Raw genomic sequence first — 27,090 nt, 5'->3', positions numbered from 1 at the left:
CAAATCAGTAGGTTAGACATGTTTTGACATGTCTAACTCGACACTATTAGTTTGTGCTTGTTTAGGGTCGTAAGTTAAGCGGTCTAAACAACCGCTTACACTTTCGAACCCAACCCGTTTGGTCGATCTTTAGGATCCGACCAAGCTTAATTAGTGATCATAGTTGCATAGGGAATAACCACTGAGGTTATACCTTATGATCACATAGGGTTGGTTAGTCATATGCTTGTTAGCTTGTATGCCCATAGGAAATGACCAAAATGCCCTTTTGAAGCATAAATCCGTAATTTGACTATGTGAACATATTTCTGACTTGTAATCTGATTTAGTAACATGTTTAGGGATAATTGGGCATGTAAGACTTGACATAGCACATAGTTAACCATCCGGACATAATTTTACGCTAACGACGCATTATAGTGACTTATGTTACCATAATGTGTCGAAACGGGTCAAAAGCACTTAGGTAGGCTTTCCGATCAGAATGTAGGGCCTATTAAATCATACCATATGAGTTCAATTACTCATTTGATTTATAGAACCTCATTCTATCCTATCTCCCGATTTAGGAGCCGATTATTAACATAGTTACCTATACTAGGTGCCGGTTGATTTCCGTGATACTTGGAGCTTAAATTGGTCTTATTCTCAAGACTAATTAGCAATCCCAAGTGAGTACATAGTTCCCCTCTTTTACCGTTTTCAAATACTTTGGGGTGATACACATGTACATACATGTTACTTTTGTGTATTTCATGCTTTTATGACATAAACATGCTACTTTCACCTAGTACATATATAGTACATGCTTTCCATTGTGTTTTGCTATGTATGTCAAGCATGCTAGCACATTGATTTGTTACACATTTGTTGCATATGTTTACTTAGCATATGTAACACATTGTTTTACATGACGTTTCTGCTATGTATGTTTACTGAGCATGCTAGCACATTGTTTTTATATGAACATTTCTACTAGGCATGTTTACTTAGCATTCCTAGTACATGGTTTTCACATGCTACATTGGTTATGACATTTGGTATGTTCAATCGGGACAATAATACATTCATTAACATTAGCTACGCCGCTCGGACTTATGTAATGGTACCATAGGAATTGACAACTCCCGTTTCCGACTTCCTGGGTTTGTTTGGAAGTTGGGGATGACAGAATCCGACTACATAACTTTAGATGAACCTTTAATTCGTTTAAGGGTTTGTCGCCACAGTCTCAAGGCTTGAATGTATGCGATTAACATTACTGCATAAATGTTTGTAATCATAAAGCATTGTTTTTCTGCAAAGCATAACATTTGATTTAAACTTAGGTTTATTCAAAAACATGTTTTGTACATTTTCTATGGGGTTGAGTAACTTCTAGTTATTCACCATACATGACATTTGTTTTCACATTAGACATTATTACATAGTTAAGTAGATGATTTCCTACTTGCTATGCATTTCATTGGTTTTACATGATACACATGACATTGTACATGGTTTACACATACACATTTTGACATGGAACAAGACATTTTGGTTGGTTATTGATAAGTGACTTATGTAACGGGGCTATGTGTTATATGATAAAAGCATGGTGGATACGCCGCTGGTACTTCCTATATATAAGTGCTTTTATCGTATTATACATCGTTGCGTTATATAAACCACTTGGACAAGACATGAAACATTTTATACAAAAACATGACATTGTTTTACAAATTACACATTTTTATACAAACTCATTTTCACTTGGATATTTATTTAACCATGCATTATCATTTCATCATCATTTGATTTTCATTGATTTTCACATGGTTTTACAAAGGAAAACATTTTACAAGGTTCATGACTATATTTTATTAAACTCTTCTTTCAAATACAAGTCATGAATCTGCATAAACAAAACCTATGTATCTCACAGGCATTTTTATGCTGACGTACCTATTTTTACATGTGTTTCAGGTGCCAATGCATGATGATGCTTGTGCTACAATTAGGCGGACTCGGGCCTTAGTGACTTAAAAGACAGTTATTATGTTAGTTTAGTGTGAACTCAAAGACAATGTAACTTAAATTTTAATAATACATAACTTTAATTGCCATGGTTGTTGAAACAATAATTCTGTCGCCACTCACCTCCCCGGCGTTTCCGCCGCGGTTTGTTGTTTTACGCGGCCGGGGTGTGACAAATAAGACATGTTTAACACATGTTACCCTAATAAAGACAAGTTTACCTAATATGTTTTTGATAAAAATAATGCAGGTTTAATACATGTTACCTAATTTGATAAAAATAAGATAGGTTTAACACATGTTACCTAATCTGTTTTTCTGAGTTGAAATTGCACAGTCTCCTACACAGTTTATGGCCATTATTCTCAACATGTTTTCAAACAAAAAAGCAAACAAACCACCAGTTCATCAAACAACCTTTCGTCCCCTAGAATATTAAGTCAACATCCTTAGCATATAACAAAACTCGAATTCAACATTATCTCAGCCAAGTGAACATATCAATCCTAACTTTTATAAAACCAACTCTCTAATAAAGCAATTAAGCACATAACAGTTGTCATGGGATCCTACTTGAAATCTTATAAAAAATCACAACATCAGTTATGAACAAGAAGACACATATTTCTACTCTCATTCAAAACAACTAACAATTTTGTATCAGATTAAAAGTCGCAAAAACACGAGACATTCGAAGCTAAACACCTACCGATCGACGAGCGATGAGACAGATGGTTGTCTGTTCCGTCAATCATAAAAAAAACCGTAATAACTACATTTCCGGCGACATTTATCGGAAAAACAGAGGAAACTTACTTGGTTCTGCACTTGCTTCTTGATTTCTTCCATTTCCGGTGACATTTACCGGATGATAACAACCGTAAATGTGGCTCTCATATCTAGGGTTTTCCTCCAAACGAAAAGCACCGTCGTTTTTTCTTGTTTCTCCAATGATCGCCGTACAATTTTGTGCTCAAATGATCGTCGACAATGTTTGGATCTGCAGTGCTTTCTTCTTCTTCTCCGGTGGGTTTTGGGGTTTTGAATGTTGAGAGAGAAACAATTGAGGTAGAAAGAAAATGGGGGTTTAAAATGTGGAGTTGGGTTTTGACTAAAAAGGTGATGGATTGATGCCTGAAAATCAGCCATGAAAGATGGGAGAAAGCAAAGGAATTAGGGTTTTTGAAGAAGAAAGGAATGTGGGATAAAGAAGGAAGAAAGAGATGCAAGTTCTATATATATTGTTTGGTTTAAAAAAGTGATGAGATGATGGGTAATAAATGACTTGATGGGATGGGGAAGAGGGTGAAATGATGGCTAGAACAAATGACTAATTTGCCCTTTTAACATGTGTTTAAAGATATGATGTGGATCAATCTTGACCACACAATTCAGGTTTGCCAAGTTTTCTAGATTAAATGGGTTTTTCATAGATACTTACATTATATATATATATATATATATATATATATATATATATATATATATATATTAGTGCTTAAAATGACCATTTTTCCCCTGAGGAAAAAGACAAAATAGCAGGATATACTTTGAGAAATATGACCTGATTTCATTTTTGGACCAAAATGGCAATAAAAGTAAAACCACAGGGACCCAGATGCAAAAGGTTTTAAATTTGGACTAAAGTGGCAAAAGTGACCAAACCTCAGGGACCAAAATGACAGTTTACTCTAGTTTTAAGCATTGCCATTTTAGTCCATTGGGTTAACTCCGTCCATTTTTATGTTAGCTAGAAGGGTAATTCGATCATTAGATAACAGAATTACATTTAGTATGACCGAAATTCCCTTCTAGTTAACAAAATAAAGGGATGGAGTTAATCCAGTGGATTAAAATGGCAACGTTTAAAACTATTTGGACTAAAATGGCAACGATTCAAACCTTTGGACTAAACTGGCAAAATGACCCAAATCACAGGGACTAAAATAGCATTTAACTCTAAAATAAAATTATATAGTTAGAAAGGCAAATTGGATTTAAATAATCCCAACTTTCTCAATTTGGCCGATAATAATCCCAACTCAGTTATTTGCCGATAATAATCCGAACTGGTCCACTTTTGGCCGATAATAGTCCGCCGTTAAAAATAGGTTAACGGAGTTAAGTTTTTTTCCGAATTACAAACCGATGTTATAGGGATTTTGATTAGAACGAAGATACATATCGATTTATGTAAAACTTACCTCGAAACGATGCTCCAAACGGCTTGATTTTTGTTAATTGGAAGTTTAAACACCCGAATTGAAGCACCGTTTTCGTCATTTGGGGCAATATTTCGAGGTAAATTTTACATCAATCAACTCGTATCCTCGTTCTAATCAAAAGCCCTAAAACATCTGTTTGTAATTCGGAAAAAAACCTAACTCTGTTAAGCTATTTTTAACGCAGCCTATTATCGGCCAAAAGTGGACCACTTTGGATTATTATCGGCAAATAATTGAGTTGGGATTATTATAAGCCAAATTGAGAAAGCTGGGATTATTTAAATCCAATTTGCCAATTAGAAATAGTTTAACTTTATTTCGAATAAACATTATAAAATTAAAAATTTACATAACTAAAATAAAGAAAACATGACTAATAAATTTTGGTATCATTTGTCCAAAGGGATGGGGAGATAGATAGTGACGTAGCCCACTGTGTTCAAGTTGGATGATGTAGGTGGAGAGCAGCCACAGAGGGTATTGTGTGACAAGAGGTTCCCAACGAAATTAAAGGGGAAGTTTTATAGGGTGGCAGATAAACCTGCTATGTTATATGGAACAGATTGTTGGGCCACAAAGAAGAAACATGCGCATAAGTTGGAGGTAGCTGAGACGAGGATGTTGAGGTGGATGTGTAGGCACACTAGGTTGGACAAGATAAGAAATGAGGTTTTCCGGGAAAAATTAGGGGTGGCTAGTATATCGGATAAGATAAGGGAGGGGAGGGGAGGTTGAGATGGTTTGGTCATGTTAGGAGGAGGCAGGTGACTACTACTATTAGAATAGTGGAAACTCTCAATGTTGAGGGGAAGAGGGGTAGAGGCAGGCCGAAATTGACTTGGGATAAGCAGATTAGGCGGATTCGCTAGACTTGCACCTTTCTAAGGACATGGTTAAGGATAGAAGCTCGAGGAGACGTATGATTAAGGTTAATGACGTTTAGGAGGATGATACAATTTGTTTTAGTTTATTAATTTAGGTGCTTAGCTTCTTTAGTCTATTTCGGTGTCCTAGGAATATCATTTGCATGTACTATTTGATGTGTTATTAGTTCCTATTATATGTTGTCACCGTTTTTTTTTTCTAGTTTGGTAGCTTAGTAGGAATATATTTAGTACTTTTACGTGGTTATATGTCTATACCTGTTTTTTATTTGATTCATTTTCCTTGATATGAATTTGGAGCTGGGGGTCTTACAGGAAGCAGTCTCTTTATCCTCAGGGATAGAGGTAAGGCTTGCCTACATCCCACCCTCCCATACCTTATCAATAGCTTGGCTATGAGTGAGATTATACTAGGTACGATTGATTGATTGTGGGCTAAAATTCATTTGAACTATACACATTTGTGGGTTTCACGGGCTTTGGAGTTCCATACACATTTAAATTTAAAACATTAACCCTAAATTTCAGTTGAAGTTCCAGCACCATGCCTTCTTCCTCATTATACCACCTTCGTCTTCATTTTAACACATTCTTCGTCCAATTTTTATTTCAAAAAAGGCATGAAAGTGACAGGTGGTTGTGACGTGTGAGATAATGAGGTAGGCCTCCTTTCTTCCCCATTATTGCTCGCGTTACTTAACAGTTCCCCTCCTATAGCACTCGCCGGATGGTTGAAGGGGTACTATTGATCATTTTTGGCTAAGGTGGATAGACAATGGCGCCCCATACCACCTAACGTATTATTGGCTTGGTGGATAAAAAAAGAACAATTAGAACAACTTAATCCCATAACAAACTAAATGAACAAAAAACAAACACGAGAACACACCAAGACTCGTTTACTTTTACATACACTTTAGACACTCCATTATCTTTTATAATTTACATGTATTTTAATAGACACAACAATATAATTGTATTTTTCTCTCTTTATTTAATTAATTGATTTTTTTCTCTCTCCTGATTTCTCTTTCCATTAAAAGAATATTTAATTACATTCTCTATACTTTTTTCTCTCGCAAATTATCTAACTTAATATTTGATAATTTAAAAAAAAAATACAAACATTATCAAATATTGTTCCTTCTAGAACACAATTAAAAATATTTAATTACATTCTCTATACATATCAATATCAATGTTTGATGAAAAGATGCATAGTGGAAACAATATGTAATAATACACATTTGTATGAGTCTGGTATATACCGACCTGTATACACTATGTGCTTGAATAATACACAGTTGTATACGTTTGGTATATACCGACCTGTATACACATATGTACTTGAATAATACACAGGTGTATAAATCTGGTTTATACCGACCTGTGGGAACAAGATGTAATAATATCCAAGTGTATAAGTCTTGTATATATTGACCTGTATACACATATGTTAATAAACATAATTTAATTAGGTTTAATATTTAATTTTAAAAAGAACATAAAAGTTTATTTAAAAAACATTAGCCCTTCAATCTCTTATAATTAAAATAATAGAGAAATAATTGAGAGAGAGAGAGAGAGAGAGAGAGAGAGAGAGAGAGAGAGAGAGAGAGAGAGAGAGAGAGAGAGAGAGAGAGAGTGTGTGTGTGTGTTAAGAGATGAGAAAATTAAGAGATTTTAATTAAAAATATTTGGCTATTGTCAATTTTACCCTTTTAATCTAAGGCAAATTGGAAAATAATAATCGCATCTTTCTGAAATTGGCCGATAATAATCCCAAGTCAGTTATTAGCCAATAATAATCCGACCTCGTCCATTTTTTTTGTAAAACAGTCCGCCGTTAAAATAGCTTAACGGAGTTAAGCTTTTTTCCGAATTACAAACCGATGTTTTAGGGCTTTTGATCATAACAAGTATACGAGACGATTGATGTAAAACTTACCTCAAAATACTGCCCCAACCCACGAAAATGGTGCTTCAATTCGGGTGTTTAACTTCCAATTAACAAAATTCAAGCCATTTCGAACACAATTTCGAGGTAAGTTTTACATCACTCGACTCGTATCCTCGTTCTGATCAAAAGCCCTAAAACATCGGTTTGTAATTCGGAAAAAAACTTAATTCCGTTAAGCTTATTTTGACGGCGGTCTATTTTACAAAAAAATTGGACGAGGTCGGATTATTATTGGCTAATAACTGACTTGGGATTATTATCGGCCAATTTCAGAAAGATGGGATTATTATTTTCCAATTTGCCGTAATCTAAAAAATATCAAGGGCGAATATTAGTTCACTTAGTTCGCTATCAAAAAGTTGTTCACAAATATATATATATATATATATATATATATATATATATATATATATATATATATATAAGTCAAAGTCTATTTTTTTTTAAATTTTAACGGCTACTAGGGTTAAAAGGATCTACCCAACGATCCAATTCTCTTCAGTTACACAACCACTCTTGCTGATGAACATTTTCCGATCCACCCTTGCCGGATACACGGTGTGGAAGTTTCCGAATTGCCAAGTGTACATTACCGTGTTGCCGATCCGTCCTTGCCGAAGCCATACCGTGTGTCCTAAGTTGCACCAAAGCCATAAAATAATTCTATATGATTATTTTTTTAATTAACTCAGATTGAATTGTTACAAAAACTAAATAATAAATACACAATTAAAAACCGTCCAAAATAATTCAAACTAGAAAAACTATCCCCCGCGTTGTGGCGGGGGACTTGAAACCATGTCTATTAGCAATACCACATAACCATAAATAACCATCAAAATTGGAAAAACTCGTATAAAAAACCAATAAAAAAACTAAAAGAAACTACATTTTTCTATTAACATTCATATATAAAAAAATATAAGATAAAGCCTCCAAAGAAGCTTTAAGCTTGCAACTTGTACCATACAAACAAAAGATGCAAGTAAAATAAAGAAAGCACAGTATGCAAGTGACATTGCACAAGAATGTTGTAAATTATAGTATTATTACTAGATTTACCACCCGCCGCGATGCGGCGGGGGGCATGACACAGTGTCAAGTAAAATAAAGACCCCGCGCATTTCGATGTTAAAATATGGCGACTTGCTTCAAAAAAAAAAAAAAAAAAAAAAACACTTTAGGACCATCAACGAAACCACTTGCATAACCTTAGTAAATACTTTGGTTTACAATGCAATAGTATTGGTTGTTAAAGGTATAACATTTTATTTATTTCCCTTTGAATTTGAAATTAACAAAAGTAATGGCTCTCTTTATTTTGCCCCAAATTTTTCATTGCTTCCAACTAATGAATGCTAATGGCAGCTGCTCCAAACTCCTTCAAATCCATTTTTTATATTGAAGAGAACCCACCTGTAAAAAAATGTTAATATAATGTCTTTATTACAGTTTTCTAATCATCTTGACCACTAAAAGGGTAATTTAAGAAATAACCATATGAACAAAGTCTAGCATGTGTGAAGCCTTTACGGCTTCGGTGCCATCCTTGTCATCCTTTAATAAAGCTTGTAGAATTGTAACAACTTAAAATTAGTATCCAAGAAAACAAATTACCACTTGTGATACAAAAAAGAAAAAAAGACGTACCGATTTCAAGTTCTGCATGAATATAAATCCACTTTTATTTGGCCCTAGACATAAGTTAGAATTAGAAAGACCCAAAATATATGTATAAACACAAGGTTATGTTAGTTTACTCATTTCCAAAGTTATCATGAAATTCTCTCTCCTAGAACCAATAAAAATATAATCTAATGTAATTAGACCCCTCACTCGTGTGACCAAATTTTAAATAGCCACTTTTCTTAAAGTTGAAATTTATAGATTATAAAACATAACATGTATCGTTGATTGTATAGAGGCAATGTGAGAACATTATTCTAAATAAGTGTGACCATGTTCTGAATAGCCACTTTTTTACTGTTGAAATTTATATTTATAAATAATAAAACATAACATGCATCGTTGAGTGTACAAAGTCAATGTTAGAACGTTATTCTAAATAAGGATGAGAAAGTATATACGTACCCAAAGTTCCAAACTCTACGTATTTGTTTCCATTGACACGTCAAATTCAGGCTTCCCACTTTCCGTTACTGTGACGCCTACATAACCTTTGGTAATCGTAGTTAATTGACTTGCACATAAGGTAGTGTTTAACACCTTAAGGGCATTTTCTGCAGTCACAATAGTATTAATCTTGCCAATTCGTAGAGCTATAAAAAGAGTCTTTTTTTTCCTTGAACATTCTTCATTTTTTGGTTTTAGTAAAGTATACGTATAGACCATAATCTATATCTACTGCCAAGCATGATAACGATATAGTTCATCACACTTCATTCCAATATTCACCTTACCTATCTCGACTGTAAAGAAAGATATTTTGATAATCTTCCGAGGTGAGAAATACCATAGCCAACAACACAAAAAAAGTCTTTTATAAACATATAAAGATAGGTCTCTCTTTTACAAACTCGTGTGAGCAAGTAGTAAAACCATACCTGGGCTCGTTTCTGCTCATCCAATTTTGGTGGAGCAGAACTGGTTCGAGCAGGTACCTACAACAACATGATGCATATAAAAAGGTCATGACACTATATATACATATATATTAGAATTGACAACTTCGATCCATTACTTAAAGTAATTGCATAACATCCCATCACTAAACACGAAATCACCAGCTGCAATCATAAACATAGCATAATCAGACGCTAAACATTAAATTATTGGGAAAAAAACTTAAATCCACAAGCAGTTCACCATATGCGTAATTTACTCTTTTTCCTAATATTGGTAATAACTGAGTGCATAGTTATGATCAAATGAAAGTGTTTTAAGGACATTGATATGATAACAGGACTCTGTATCATGTGTAATTTCTCTGTTTTGAATCTTTTAATGCAATCTTGACATGTGCTTTTGTATGACAAACTGACAGCGGGACTTGATCCGATAGCATCTACCGTTGTCGAAGATCTGATCCGGTCCGTTCATTGCAAAGGTGAAGATGCACTTAGTAAGCCTGGAAAAATTGCATCTTATTTGGTTGTAACTCAGCAACACACTCCCATTAGAAGAGTTGTTGACAGGTATTATTATATTTAAGTCTGATAACAGAGGCATGCTTTCATATTGTCCTTGCAACACAAACTTCATTCACAATTCCGACAAGTTAAACACACTAACACAATTGGTCCCCAATGTCATAACCAACAACTAAAACACAATGCCTGATCAAAAAGTAATACACCTCACCGCGGAAAAGACTACAATTCCTATAAAATATTAAACACTATTTGTACGCGTTAGAAACTATTACATTGGTAAAGCTCGATACTACTGAAATTAAAACTAAAAGATAAATCATATATTAAAAATTAAAATAACGACGTGCAAATTATGCTTGCCTAACCAGACATGAATAATACAAAAACTAAATCAACATGGTTTGTTTGAATGGTAAAAGAGACATAAAGGATGAAAATTAAAACAAAGTCATATATATAAGGTAAAAAACAACTTGAAACCCGGTTTCCTAGTAAAGTAACTTATCAAATACTACTCTTCTGATGAGAAGATTCTGATTGTGAGGAGCTTGCTTGATCCTGAATGACCACAGGTCAGACATTATTAAATAGAGCAAGAACCGAAAACAAAATTTCAGCATGCTGATTAGGCTGACAAATAAAAACAACACTGATAACTTCATATACCACAAACCTGAACAGAACACTCCAAGACTGCGTTGACCGAGTCAGCTGTGTTGACTCGTTTTCCTAATCTACCTATCTTTGAGATTTATTAACATGCAGAACCAGGTCGGTCACCGGAGAACTCGCCGGAGGTTCACCTTATTTCTGTAACAACGAAAACAGGATAAACGGATACAATGTAAACCAATCTAACTGAAAAAGAAACATGAACTGAATCGAGATTTACAGGAATTCTTGACAGAGTTAAACCGAGTCCCGTCACGTACGCTCCATCAATCTTTTAAGTATAAGAAGACGTACCGGCATCACCATCACGACACCTTCGTCGGAAAGGTTGTTGTACCATCTAAAAGCCTAATCGATATCATCACTGGATTCACCGTCTACTGTTCTAAACGTTGGGGTTGAGCACGCGCCGGTAATGAAGAGGCGCCGCCACAGCTTCGCTGTGGCTCCTCTACCTCAGACGGTTGCTGGCAGCCCTACCTCTCCGTTCTCTCTCTGCCTCTCTGGAACTCTCTATTAGGATAAAGTGAGAAAGTTACAACCACATTAACCCATAGTATATGATACAAATGCACAAAACAAAGTTTAAGCATGAAGTACAACACCATATTGCCAAAACATGTTACAAATTAGAGTATATATAAATATAAATTTTTTCTTATTCTAAAATAAAAGTATTTCATAAGATTAAAACCTTTGATATCCTTACATATGTTTTTGTCAAATAAAATAATATTAAAGGTCTTTAAAAAAAGAAAAGAAAAAAAAAAGAAACAGTACAGTAAAGTTTGGTGGTCGTATGCAAGAGTTTCAGAGATAAGAAGTGATGGATGGAACATAACCTCTGAACCTTTAGGAATGCTTTGACATGACCTCTCACTGCAATATCCCCTTTGTTCCTCTGACCGAAACCACCCAAATAAATTTTGTACCTAAAATGAGTAATTTACTACTTTTATATACTTTTTTTTTTATTCTCTACTAAGATGTAATAGTTATTACGAAGTATAAAAAAATACTTACAGACCTATGTTATAAGATCAAAAGTTTTTTTTTTTTTTTTTTTTTTTTCATTTCTTTCATGATTTACTTTTAACTTTCACAAAGTCTTAGAAGCGGCACTAGAACAATTAAGGGAATTGAACTATAAAAAGAAAATGTTGAATACTCTATTAATCAAAAAATTATCTGAAGAATTACAGAAACCCTATACCTTCTCTAATTCCGCTCAATATCTGTTTATATAAGGTTATACTCTATATAATAAAAGAAGTTTTAGTAGTGATCCTATGCTATACTAAGCAGTCACTGTTTGCTAAAATAAGCATTCTTTGCCTGCAAAGGGTGAGAAGTATTTGCCTTTAGGTCCATCTATTTAGTAACATTATCTTGAAGTTTGATTTATGAATTTACATGTTCTGTTCATTAGCAACTTTATGTTTATATATATTTAATTTAAGTTTTAGTTACTTGATTTATTACACTTATATTACTTTCATCCTTTTTTTTTCAATTTTTATTTGCATATATTTTCTTAGTTTACCGTAACGAACCAAAATGATATATTTTCTACACATCACAAACTGAAACTATACCGACTGAATCATCGACATATCATGTGAAAATTGCTGCCCGCTGCAAAGCACAGGCTTACCTATACAACTAGTTTAGATAAAACTGAAGTAATGATGAAATATCATTAGTTATTGTAAATTTATTAAAAGTACTAAAAAAGTGAGGTTCAGTGACTTATGTATAGTATATATATGTCGTGTAATTTTTGTTTTCTAATAAAATGATATATAACGATGTTAAACACCTTGTGTTATCTAACAGTTAACAAAAATCTGAAGTAAAAGATCCAGATTGTATGATTCTAATGTGTCCTTGTAATCATTTATATATCGTTATCATTTATAAGTCAAATATGCAATATCCAAGTTTTGTAATTTAGATTATTAATATATATTTATATGTATCTTGTTGGAATTAATTGGATCGAACAACATGAACAAAATGATTTTTTGTGGTAACTAAACATCAATATATTTCTTATAATGTATCAAACCGAAAAGAAAAACTCACCAAGAAATACATGACATAAATCACCTCTTTATACTAAATAAACATTGCTAAATAAGCTAACTTATTTGACTCCTAAACTAACTCAAACTCCTAATAACAAGCAAACAAATAAATAACTATCTTCAACCCCTTTGGTTATTTCTCTTATTTTTTAGAATGCTAACTTCATTCACAATGACACACCCAAACCGGGCAGCTAAAACACTACAAACGACTCCGACTATTTACATAATAGAAAACTTACACCAATTTTCCCACCTAATGTTCCTAAACTTGGATCTATTTTTAAACCACACGAAACTTAACGAATTGATGTTGCTTGATAAATCCTCAACTCTTACCTCTTTATTCGAAAACCTTTTGTCGTTCCTCGCTAATCACAAACACCAACAAGCCACTATAACAATACCATATAAAGCGTCCTTTTCCCCTTCACTACCCCATAGAAGTTTTTGATACCCAACAGATCCTTCATCGAAAAAACGAAAAAAGGACTCATCCTAAACCAAGATCCGATGTATTGCCACGCAACTGATGCTACTAAGCACCCTGTTAAGATATGCTCCACTGTTTCTATCTCCATCTCACAAAACACACAACTTTGCTCCGCCACCTGGATGTTTCTTTTAATTAACGCGTTTTTTTGTAGGAATATGGTTTATCTTCGCTCGAGACATGAAGGTGTTACATTTCTTTGGGACCCATTTACACCAATCCATAACAAACCAATTACTATAATCCTTATCCTTATTCAATAAATCAATGATCAAACTAACCGAGAAACCCATGCTATTATTTCCCAGCCACTTCAAACCATTTTTCTTGTCGTTTAGCCGTACCAAGTCAAGCACGGAGATATGAGCATTCCATTCTATCATTTCCGTAGACGATGAAGGTAGCCTCGACCAACTCGTAAAATGCTGCCCCAACGCATCATATCTATCCGAGATCAGACATCCTTTATTTCTCTATGCTTTCAAACATATCCACTAACCAATCAGGATTAACTTGCATCATATTTATGTATTTATACAAAAGACAATAACTACATCAAAAGACTTGATAAGTAGCACATATAATAAGAAAACCATATTAAAATTGTAAAACTAGATACACCATTTAATTTAATATTAGCAAATTCAATTCAGCCTAACATTCAAACGGGCTCTAATGATTAATAGTACATAATATTGTCTTAACCTGCAACCACATACACTTTGAACCCATAGAAACTTAAATAAAAACAAGACCCAAATTTCACAATTGGGACCCTTCAATAGTGATTTTTAGATAGATAGTGACAAACAAATTTTCTTTCAAAAACCCAATTTATGTCTCAGTCACATGGTTCAAACGTACAATTAACAAAGATAGATTCATTGCTCAATCTCAGAAGCAGCCTCATCATCTTCTTCTTCTACTTCAAAACAACAATCAACAAAATCGAAAGCTCCATGCCCATTTCCAAATGCTTTCACATGATCTTTCAAAGACCTTTTATGCTTAAAATCTGATCCACAATTGCAGTACCAAAGCTTCCCACAGTTCTTCTCATGGGTTCGCCAATCTCCGCGAACCGCAAAAGTTTTATCGCACTTGTGGCACATGAATGGCTTGTCCCCATGTTTCCTCTTGTAATGTGTCTGAAGGGTTCGAAAATCTTTGAGTGGTTTAGCCCTTGGGTGGTCAATGTTGTTGCAGCACCCTGGTGCACAACAGTAACATGGTAGTCTAAGCATGGCTGTTGGTTGTCTTCCTCTTAGTGATTCTGGACCTCTTCTGTATTGAGATCCATGCCCCCACATATGCATCTTTTTGTATATAGATCACAAGAAGATGATCAATCACAAAACTTACTTTACGAATAAACAAACAAATAAACGCATCCAGTAAAATAATGATAGAGTTTGAGGAGGGTAGGATGAGGGCAAAACATTTTTTTGTCCTCGAGGAGCGGATATAGACGTTGCTCCCACTTAGACCATGGCTTATTTGTTATTATTATTATTATTATTATTATTATTATTATTATTATTATTATTATTATTATTATTATTGTTTTTGACAAAATATAGTAATACAAATAACATACGGTGTGTGGTATACATGAGAATATACAACTTTTCTGAATTGGAATAGACAACAATCAAAGTTAAATGCGGTATAAACATGGTAATGAGTCGATTGGGGGTACATGTGTTATCTGTTTTCCTTGTCACATCTCTATAATGAGTCAAATTTAAAGAAGACAAGCTCTAGTACTAGAAAGAACCAGAAGAATGTGCATATTTTGGTACGTATATCAGATGATGAATATAACATTTTATGTTAAGTGATGAAGGAAATATATAATATGATTTGACATTACACAAGAACAAATTGTTGACAAGAAATTTGTTTAGTATATGTTTTCCACTAATTCAAGGCTTTGCATACTTGAAAAGCAACATCATATTATATTAGGGTCTATTTTGTTTTTAACATTCAAATATAGTTGATCTTTCTTTATTAACTAAGCTTTCCTCTTCTTTTTCTTAACTACAAATAGGTTTAAGTTGGAAAAGGCAAGTAGAATAAGAAAGGAAAATAAATTCCAAGAAAGAAAGAAAGAAAAGACATGATCTTGTCTTGTCAAATCACAGATAAACTCATCAACCCTCTTATTTTCTGACCAAAAAAACATGATCTCTAGGATCAACGTCTAGTCAATCCCCACAAATTAATCATTGCAAGAACTGAATGAATAAGGCTGCATGTTAATATTAACCCCAAATTAAGACATATGCTATCAATTAGTTAGGCTTAGCAGTGCACAAAGAAAGAAGTCTACTTGTGTTTGTATTCTACTAAAAAAGCTTAAGTGATTAATTAACGAATTAAAAAGGCACTGAAAATTTATAAGATGTGTGTGTTATAGAGAATTAGGGTTAAAAACCTGCATGTTATTGTATCTGTTGAAGGTTTTGCAGCAAAGATGGCAAGAGAATTGATTTGGACCAATCAGAATCTGAGTTGGAGTAGGGATCCAATACTGACCCTTGTTGATTGTGCTAGTAACATACCCATTCATGTTTGTACAACTTTTATCTTCTTCTTTATGATTATCAGTTATATTAGCATAATTGGTGGACAATCTTGAAAGTAGATCAGCTTCAGAAAGTGTAAGGCTTGGGAGTCCAAGATTTAAAGAAACAGTCACACTACTTTCAGGGCAATTATGAGGGGCTGTGGCTGTGGTGGTTGTACTACAGGCATCAGTGATTATACTAGGGTTTTGTTGATAAAAAATAGGTCTTTTTGGTGGACTTAAGCTGAGGAGAGGAAGAGCTTCTTTTAGAGGTGGAGAGGGAGGATGAACAGATGAAGAAAAAGAAGAAGATGATGAAGCAGAATATATGTATTGACAATGAGGGTTGAGAATGGACCACGAGGCATTGAGATAAGTTGGGTAAGAGTTATCATAGCTCATGTTTTCAGAAATCAAAAGCAAACTTCAGATTAATAGGTAGATGGTTTATATAAGAGAGAGAGAGAGAGAGAGATAGATAGATGAAGGTAAAATACTGCTGAAAAACACCAAAAGTAAGAGAGTTTCAAGCAATTTAATCAGCATACTTTTACAAGCATATGAACCTCATTCCTGAGACAACACACATACTCTCTCTCTCTCTCCTGCTCACACACATATTACATATGTAGAGAATGTTATTTTAAATATATATTTTTATGAAAAAGCCTAGGAAAACTTTTATCATTGATTTGTTGTAATTTCATGTTTCGGACCGAAGACAAAGATTAGTTCAAAGACGGAAGATTAAAGATAGATAAACACTTTCTTATATTGACTCGGACAACATAAGGTTACAAACCGACACATAATAAGCTATCATATCAAACCGAAAGAGCATACATCTTGGAAAACGGGAGAGACCAAGTGGTGGCCTCTCCCCTAAATCTAAAACCTTGGTTTGCAAATGACACAAGAACAAGTATATATAGGTCCACCACTTTTCCTTGGAAATTCCAAAGGAAGGTCCACCTTAAATTGGATTAATCCGCCTTCCATTGGAAATTCACCTTCAATTGGAAATTCCAAAGGAAGGTCCACCTTCACTTGGAACATTTGCAAACACACAAAGTCAAATGAAAAACCCTTTCATTTGACCACATCAACCGAATGGGTCTAAACACATTTATTTGGCCTTCACTAACTATTATATAATCGACTTAAAATGTAATCTAGTCTATTCGCACAAAGCGGACACAAAACCGCACTAACAAATTCCCCTTTGTCTGTTGCTCTAAAATACTGAATATGCAACTGCAATCGAACTTCTGTCAATCATCTGTTGATGTCAGCCGCTGTGTTAACAGATCCACCTTAACCAAAAATCCGGGTACGCAAGTATTGACTTGAGTCTTCACAGCAAACCAAAACCTTGAAGCTTCTCGTATCAGATTTCCCCCTCAAAGTACGCATATCCGTGTTGAGTTTTGTGCAATGTCCTCGCAAGGCAACTGTAACGCCCAACGTCCCTAAAACTTTAGACACTTGGCAAGACCAGCCCTTGAACTCCTATTAATTGTCAGTTTTAGTCCTTGTGGTTATGTGATGTTGATACTTTGGAAATTTTGGTGTGAATCTTATTGATACTTGATGCTTAACACTATGATACTTGATTCTTTAATCTAGATGCTTGATTTTTGAAGCATAAACTATGAGACTTGATACAGATACTAGGCTCTTGATGCTTGACTCTTGATTCTTGACCCCTGATACTTAATACTAGATACTTGAATCTTTATGATTAAACTAGATACTTGATTCTTTGTACTATGAAAGCTAGATTCTTTATGATTCTTGATACTTGATACTTGGACTCTGGACTCTTGATGCTTGAGAAACTATGATTCGTGGCTCTTAAAACTTATTTGGTGCTTGACTCCTTAGACTCGTGAAACTTGATTCTTGGTTGAACAAGAGACTGGAGCCTTGTCACTGGCGTAATCTATGAAACTTGGAAACTTTTGGGTTGTGATGTAATCTAGATATTTTACATAAACTATACATAATGCAACGCCTAACCTAACGCGCAAAACGAATCAAAATCGGGAGCGCGGAAAGATGGATTGGCCAGCGTGGCCGTCTGATCGGATGACCGTCCGATCGGATGACCACTCGAACGACCAGCCACCCTATCCACTTTGCACCGCCTTAACACCCTCTCTCACTATAAATAGACCTGTCACATCACCATTTTGAGTGATGTGACAGCTCTGCTCGACTCAGACGCACAAACACCTTTCTACTTTATTTTCTTGCTGATTTCGGTATGTTTTAGGCTAGATTCTTGTACTTTCTTGATCTACACATCATCCTTTATGTGATTCTCACTTGAAATCACACTTTTCACCATGAAATCTCACGGATTTGAGTTCTTGAGGGTGACGTCATCATGAAGGTTTGTACAAACTAACATGTGATGTCATTCCAAGCAAGATCTAGCTCAGATCTAAGATGATTCATGCGTTTTCACACTAAATCTAAACTAAATCTAGACTTTTCCTATAAAACTTGAGAATCCTCATCTTTTTCTCAACCTTTTACTTTATTCGGTGGAAATCGGGTCTAAACTAACTGTAGATCTGATGAATAGTCTAGAGTTTGTACTGATCCAAATCCCTACCGGAGAAGACGAGCAAAGCGCAGATTTTGACATAAACCCGTCGGAGACATATGACTGATCGGACAAGGGTGATTCCCACCGATCAGAATGGTTGTGAGGTGATAGGTTTACCGTTGTCTCAATACGTGTCGTACCGTCACCAACTAGAAACTTAGAAACTTTTACAAAATGATAAACAAGAACAGGGTCTGTTTGGGATTTTGTTGCAAGCCCATACAATGTACAATCCAATTCCCATCTTAAGCGCATGCAAACATTCTCCCACCTAACCTTCGCCTACATCCAAAGTCAAACCCTAGTGGCATGATATCATATCCAGCCGACATCGCCCATTGTAAGCCACCGCCCAACATCACCTCAGATTAACACAATTACCAGTTGTGCACCCGCAACTCAACATCGCCATCCCACCGTGAACCTCCGACATTAACCACCAAAGACTATCGTTTCAGATCATTAATACCTATCGAATTTCACTGGAAACCTCAACCGGAATCTAGACCAGAAACTTAACGGGAGACAAGTTGAATCCTTCCTCATTCTTCATCGGAAGGCCATGGTTCTCCAGAACCCTAGCCGCCACCCTTTTCGTGATTTGCTACCACCATGTTCCACTGTAAACCTGTCGTCAACAACCATTCCACATCCGACATCACCTTCATTAGCTAATAATCTGCTTTAGAAAAGTTTGAACATTGATTGTCGTTTGAAATTTGTTATTCTGATGTTTAAGGATTGTCGTTTGAAGATAAGGTTTGGATACTGTTTGAAGTTTTAACATCATTGTCGTTTGAAGGAACAATGATGTTGTCATATGAATGATGATGATGTCATTTTTGAAAGATATGATCCACTTTTGTTTGAAAGATGAAATAGTGTCATTTGAAGTTTCAAATATCACCTTCGTTTTGTACAAGTCACCTTTACTTGAATAGTCACCTTCATTTGATTCATTTTAAGCACTGTTCCTCTACATATCTCAAGAACATGTTACGAACTGTTCAGCTATAGATCTGGTCAAATACACCTCAAAAATGTTAATGGATGACGAAAACTTGCCACATTTGGTGTGTAAATGGAACCTAACCCTCGTGTATGGTCCATTTCATCCTAGATCCAAGTTTTGTGCTTTGATTTTCATATCTAGATTTTTCACATCATAGTGAGGTGAGGTGCTAGTGAGTATATTTAATATGATGCTCAAGATCATGAATTTACACTCAGAATCCTAGTTTAAGAAAACTGTTTATAAACTAAAATTGTTATGAATGTGAGATGAATGCGATGAACACGAAGGATTTATGATGGGGAAAAAGCCCTTGATCTTCTTTGTGAAGTTGATCTCTGGCACAAAAAACCCGGGAGCTGGAAACTGCACTACTCCACTAATATTAATACGAAAATTGATTACAAACGTGTGGCTTAATCGATCAAACTGAGAGTTACAGCTAGTGATGTTGTTTGTGAACGATTATTAAGTGTTTGGAGTGAGTGTTTCGTGTCCCTAAACGGATCCAATCAAGCCATTTTATAATAAAGTAATAAAAAACTAGAGCTCCGAGATATCCAGGATCCTGAAAGAAATAGTCGTCGATCTTTGGCAGCTTCCATCTTCATTTCCACACGTTTTCTTGAGCTACCTTTGCGACAATTCAGGCATAAGTTACCTTTTAGCCGTTTATGTTTGGAATATTCTTGCAAAATATTCTCTTAAGGAGACAAACAAGTGATTAGTAACAATAACGCTCAGGACCCCTAGATCCGTTAGGATCCTATTTCATGTTCCACATATTAAGATCCTGCTTACACATCTCATGATCCTGGTCATAAAAATTATATCCCAAAAATTAAGCATGAGGAAAATATCGTAATAACATATTAAGTATGATGATGTGGATTGCCCTTTTATTTTATTTTATTTTTTAATGTCGTATATATGTTACAATAACCCAATAATCTTGCTCCTAAATTACACTAGTTTTTTTATCTCCAATATCTTTTATATACTTCATTTAAAAAAAAGAATACCATAAATTACGATTTTATGATCTTTAATATAATTGAATCTTGTTATGCCATTTTTAAAACAAGAGTTGAATTATCCACTACTGATAATAATGATGCACCAAGTAATTACAAATGAATGCAATATATAAAGTAGGTTTAACAGGGATGTGTCCTTGTTCCCACTAGTCATTCACGGGCATGGTCATGGATCGTGCCTATATGAGGCTTCAACCAACTCCCTAAAACCCCTAATGTTTGCAAAGCACACATATGTTATGTGTAGGATCGAGAATTGACCCTAACGAGTCGTTCAGAGGCGTTCTTCTATGTTTCAGGTGCGGAATAACAAGAAACGTAGATAGAAATAGCTTGTTCTTCACTTAATCTACTGTTTTATTGATTTGACAATGATTACAGCTCAAACGTCACACCGGCAACACCTCGGTATGGAATTCGTCAAAGGTTTACAAATGAGTTCGCTTATAAGGTATATATAGGGATGAAGGTTCCGCTTATACGTACATGTCCACAAGAGCGGAACCTCTTGTGTACGTATAAGCGAAACTACCTTGGACCATATAAGCGAAACTTTCACAAATGACCACATAAGCGAAACTATTTCACTAACAACATACACTCGCCTATTTTCTCGTATATTGAGCCCTAATCTATACAATACAACATATGACTCGATCCAAGACGAAGTCGACAGATGAAGTGCACCAACAGACTCCCCCTCAGATGTTGACGGATCGTCCATCGAGTCACGACAAAGCTGTATCTTCACATCTTCAATCTTGATCAGTCTCTGGGCTTTTCTCTCTCTCTATCTTCAGACTCCCCCTCTCGATTTGCTGGCATTCCTTTGTTCTTCAGCAAAATCTGAATCAGGATCGTTGTTTGGCTTTTCATCAATCAAAATCCTCATATATCGCAACCTGACTTTCGTTCAGTTTCGAGATCAAAACTTGGCTATCATCTAGCTTGAGTCTCTGAATCGTCCTGACACAACTTAACCTGCAAAGACTCAACCCAGAAATAACTTTTCTAGATTTAACAAATTTAATGCACCAACGATCTGACATAATCAGATAACTTCCTCTCATAATACATGCATCAACAAACACTCTCCCTCAAAACATTCACACATAATGAACCACTTGTTGATTTTCAAAGTACATTTGATTGTTCAATACACACTCCCCCTCACAACAAGATCATCATGTCTAGCACTCGGAATTTTGAAAATCAGCTTTCCAATATCAGTTGTCAAAAATATTTTTGGATTTTTTAAACTTTATGCTAAAACACACTGAAAATCTTTTTGGATTTTTCTAAAAGAAAGTAAATGACACAACTTGTAAAAACAGAATGAAGCAGAAATGAATTATATACAGACGGTATTTTTGTGAGTTCGTGTAAGAGGATCATATCAGTTTATGAGACATGTCACCAACACCGTTAAGCTTGATTACATTTTTAGTTCTAAACAATTCACCTGGATTGTCAGTATATCGGTCCACTGAAATTCTCACACAAAGTTCAATTGATCCGAGATACGATATTAATGTCTTAGATACTGACTTATTCGTGTGTCTCACTACTTGAATATACTCCCGTATCCAGATCTCAATATTCAGTCTTACAGGTGAGTATACCACAGCTGATATCTGTATAGGGGTTAGATGCAAGGGCCGTGAGAGCTTAGGTCGATACTTCCGTATACGCAGAGAGATGACGGCTTCGACTTTTGGTGTGTCCCCTTTAGAGGATCTTTTTATTTCAACAGCAGCGACTATCAATTTTATTGTTTCATCAGCATGCTGAGGGCGAAGCTATGTTTCAAGCTTTTGCGGAAAGCATTATCTGGGGACTAGGTCAGTACTTCCATACAGCAGAAGTCCCGGGATAATACCCCAGATATCACTTAGCATAAAGACCTAGTATCTCAGAATAAGGGACATTTCAAACAAGATTTCAGGGGTTACCTATATATCCAAGTTTGTGTTAACCCACAGAACAAGCAAGTTTGAAATTTAGTTTATATCTCGTCACAATTTACTAAGTGTGTAAAAACCTACTGGCATATCCTTCGTGAGATTGTTTATCACATTTTATCTTAACATTTCTTTAGCATGTTGTGACAGCCTACTGATGTACTATCATTTCCTCTTTTCACAACAAAACTCATTTTTGAATTTTATCATGTTTTTGGCTTTTTCAAATTTTCTAATGTTTTTGGATTTTCTGAAATTTTCTACTACTCCCCCTAAAATGCAAACACATTAAAGAAATTTGAAAACTATCTAAGCTCTATAGCCACTTGAAAAATAAAAAGCAACACAAACTGTACAGAAACACGACAACTGACATCGAATCACATCAAATCGCCATTCACTCGGCATAAACAATCTGAACTCCCCCTATCAACAAACCATTTTCTCATTTAGATCTCAAAACACTTAAGTTTGTTTCAATCGAAATGATTTTTCTGGAAAATGAGTTTGTTTTTACCACTTTTAAGTTCACCACTTGTGAAGCATGGGGATATGGTTCATCATCTTGTCAGTTTTATCCAATGTAGTAAATCAAATACAACTTAATGTCCTTGATTCACTGTTTTGCAATTAAGCAACCTGTACCACTTGTAAAAATCACCACTTGTAGATATAACCAATCAATTCCAATTGTAGGAACGAATCATCTACATTTTACCCATCAAAGTGCCGATTCCTGCTTCGCACTTACCAACCTGGAAGCTCCGGCGTAGTCATTCAACCTGTAAACATTCCAACACTTATCAAAAATTTTCATACACAATCATCAAAACATGAATGATGCCGATTCATGATCAACGATATAAACTTGGGATCTCCGGCATAGTCCTTCGACTATCATGGAAAGCAGACTTCCATCCAAGTCTTCTCAGACTTGATGGCTTTCAACTCTTGAGCAGTGGGGTTGTATGTTGCCTTTTTAGTTGCATAAAAATCTTTAACCCCCTTTGCTTTCCCATTCAACATTTTACCAAAAATTTTCTTTACACTTCCATTAAATGTTTTCTCGACATCAAATTTAGTTTTCTCATTATAAAATTGATTCGAGATTTCAACATTCCCAACTTTCTTTTTAACTTTTTCAAATTTCAGTGATGGAAAATCATCATCATTCACTGAAATTTTCTCCTCAACCTGTGGCTCTTCTGGCTTTGTGGAACCAGATTCATCGCCGGCATTCACATCAACTTTCTTAACAACCCACATTTGGTTGTCTTTTCCTTTCTTTTCATACAAATTCCTCTTCGAACATTCACCAACCTCATACGTTGAGTTTTCAAAAATTTTAAGTCTATTGGTTGGTGTTTCAACATCAACAACCTTTTCTTTTAATTTCTGAGAAACTCCCTGTTTTGTTTTTGCATTCTTTGAACAATTCCATGCAATGTGACCAGGTTCATTGCACTTGTAACAGGTACGAGTTTCTTTTGGTTGACACACTTCAGTTCCATTTTTTCTCTTCTCGGCAAGAAACTCTTGGTTTAACTGTCTCCAAAATGGTTTCTTCTGTTCCTCATCTGAGCTTCCACCTGACACAAATTCTGTTTTTGTTTTAGAATTTTTATCATTTTTATAATTTTCTGGTGGAATAAAACCAAGACCTTTCTTTTTGTAGCTACGATTTTGGTTAGGTTTCTTTTGAAAACCGGAACCAGAATTGTAACTTTTTTTCTTGTTTAACCGTTGTTGAAATCTTGAAGTATATTTTTTAGATTTTTCAAAACTTTTCAAAACTTTCAATTCAGGAATATTAATTTCTATTAGTTTGAAAGTTTTGTTAATCAATTCTGTTTTAATACTCATTATTGGAAACTCTTTATTGTAATATAATTTGTCAGAACCATTCAAAGTATAAACAACTTCGAATGTTTCATCATTCAAATTTGATTTGGATAACAAAAATTCTTTACTATAAGCCCTTTTGACCGACGACTTTGAACTGTTGACCGACGAACTTGACCCTCCAGACTCAGATTTTGACTCAGACTCCTCATCAGTATCCAACACCTGATCGACCACCTTTTTGATTAACTCAGACTCTTGATCTGTATCAGACGAGGTAAACGTGACATCAATGTTATCTGGTAAAACGTCAGTTGTGTCGGTTTTTAGCTTTATATTGACTGCTTTCTCAAGTTGCTCCTCGTTTGGTTTTCTAGGAGAATACCCTTCCCAAATTGGAGGCGGACACTTGTTATAGCTAACAGTCGATTTCTTACCACAATCTTTCTTCTTTTTTGGCTTCTCATCTTGAAAAACTTCCATTCCTGCAACAGTTGGGTAAATACGATCAATGAGATAATCAGAACTAGAATAACTTTGTAATAAACGTCTAATTCTCTCATTCTCGATCTTCTCAGTCTCCAACTCTTGCTTCCATTTAGCACTTTCTTCGATGTAAAAGTTGATGGCTTTCTGCTTTGTCATCATCACAGCATTCATCATCGTTAGTGCTTGTTCTCTTTCTGAGTTTGTCTTTTGGAGACCAGTTACTGTTTTGTTCAAGACATCATAAGATTCTTTCACATAGTTGAGGTTGAACAGTAACTGCTCCTTCTTCTTCTCATACTCAGCAATAATGTCGTCTTTTGCTGCACAATCTTTGCAACTTTCCAAACATTTCATGCAAGGCTTGACGACTTCAACAATCTTCTCAACCTCGATTGTTTTCATAACTTCAATCACCTTTTATTCTTCTTTCACCTTCTCTCCTTCAATTACTTTCTCAACTTCAGTAATCTTCTCAGCAACACTTTCAACATTCTGAACATCGTCTTCAGATTTCTTTTGTTGTTCTTTAGCAGCTCTTTTCTCCTTCAGTTTCTCCAAGCGATCTGCAAAATAGAAATGAAAACTTTTAGGAGAAAGATGAGATTTTGCTACATTTATATGTTTCTCTTCCTCATCGTCACTGCTACTATCAACTGGTGACTGATCAAACTGTACAGATTTTTCAGAATCAGCATCCGACAAACTAGAATCAGATGGTGTTTGATCAAATACAACTTCTGTTTCAGAACTAGCAACATTTTGAACACTCTCATCTGAACTCTCTAAACTTTCCTCAACATTTTCCGAAAGTTCATCAACACTTTCTGAATTTTCATCAGACGTAACAGATTTTTCATCCTCACTCGTCACATTCACTCCAATAGATTTCATCCATGTAGCAAACATGTCTGGCTCTCTGACAATCTTGGCAATGAATGCTTTGAACTCTCCTTTTTCATCAACGAACATATCCCAGCTGAAACCTTCAGGTAGTCTCTCATCATCTTGATCAACTATACAGGCTTTGCTGTCAGGAGATATGTATTTGTCCCAGCTGAAGTCCACTAAACACGCTCTCTTAGAATCTTCAATCTTTCTACCATGAGCCGTCTGTGAATCTTGTGATTGACCAACCTGCTGATAAATGGCTTTCCGGTAGTAATCATCTTTTCCGAACGGATTCTGAGCTCCACTAGCTTCTCTACCCTTGCACTCCCGTTTGAAATGGCCTTTCTCCCTGCAACGAAAACAAGTAACTTTAGATTTATCAAAACCTAAAGTAGATACATGAGCATCAAGAAAGTCATTTCTCCCGGTGATTGTTTTGAACTTTTCAGCACGTCGAAGAACACTTGCAAGACACCATTTGATATCCATTAATTCCATCTCTTCGGCGTCTATTTGGTCATAATCTTCTTTGGTAAGCATGGGATTTCCAATCCGACCAGCGACTAGACCTTCATAAGATAACAACACTGAACCAAGAAGAGCCATGTGGTCTTTAGCAGTGTCTTCTGAGAAGCTTTGACCTTCTGGAAGATTTAGAGCTATGTTACACTGAATCACATAGCCATTTCCAGTTTTCGTGCTTTGAGACTGAAAGCTTGTGTTTGATTCTTTAGGATTGACACTTGGATATGATGAAAATCCGCTGTTGCTTTTGGTTGAACTCTGATCAGCTTTTTCCGTTGAATCACCAGCACTGAAAGCAGTTTGGATTTTCGGACTTCTCTCAGATTCTGGAACTGGAACATTACCTTTGTAATACATCTTTACATCCTGTTGACCACTCGGACTGTTCATCCTAGCAATCTTCTGCTGTTCCAGATCCTGACTCTCGATCTTTTCTATGAACTGAGAAATCGTTAGATTATCATACACGCCCGTATTCTTTAATATCATCAAATATGTTCCCCACTCTTTCTGCGGTAACGCATCGGCTAACTTGTCTACCCACTCTTCACGATCTTTTTCAATACTTAACATCGACATTGATCGTACAAGGTGGCAGTATCTCTCAATCAGCTTCTTTGTGTCTTCACCCGGTAGACTGCTGAACAGATCAAACTCTTTCTTAAGCAACGCTTTCTTGCTCTTTATCATGTTCTCGCTT

At 35.3% G+C, this 27,090-nt stretch overlaps 1 protein-coding gene across 1 annotated transcript; it reads right to left on the bottom strand.

Moving 5' to 3' along the window:
* Positions 1–14,185: 14,185 nt before the first annotated feature.
* On the bottom strand, positions 14,186–16,625 carry LOC110884783 (zinc finger protein WIP2). Its single transcript, XM_022132500.2, has 2 exons — positions 15,891–16,625; positions 14,186–14,766 (listed from the first exon to the last, which is right to left on the bottom strand). Exons 1-2 carry the CDS (start codon positions 16,422–16,424, stop codon positions 14,332–14,334), a joined length of 969 nt encoding a protein of 322 aa, XP_021988192.1. The 5' UTR covers positions 16,425–16,625; the 3' UTR covers positions 14,186–14,331.
* Positions 16,626–27,090: the final 10,465 nt, after the last annotated feature.

The sequence above is a fragment of the Helianthus annuus genome, chromosome 11 (genome assembly GCF_002127325.2).
Source record: "Helianthus annuus cultivar XRQ/B chromosome 11, HanXRQr2.0-SUNRISE, whole genome shotgun sequence".
NCBI classification, from domain to species: domain Eukaryota; kingdom Viridiplantae; phylum Streptophyta; class Magnoliopsida; order Asterales; family Asteraceae; genus Helianthus; species Helianthus annuus.
This window is presented reverse-complemented; position numbering and strand designations above follow the sequence as displayed.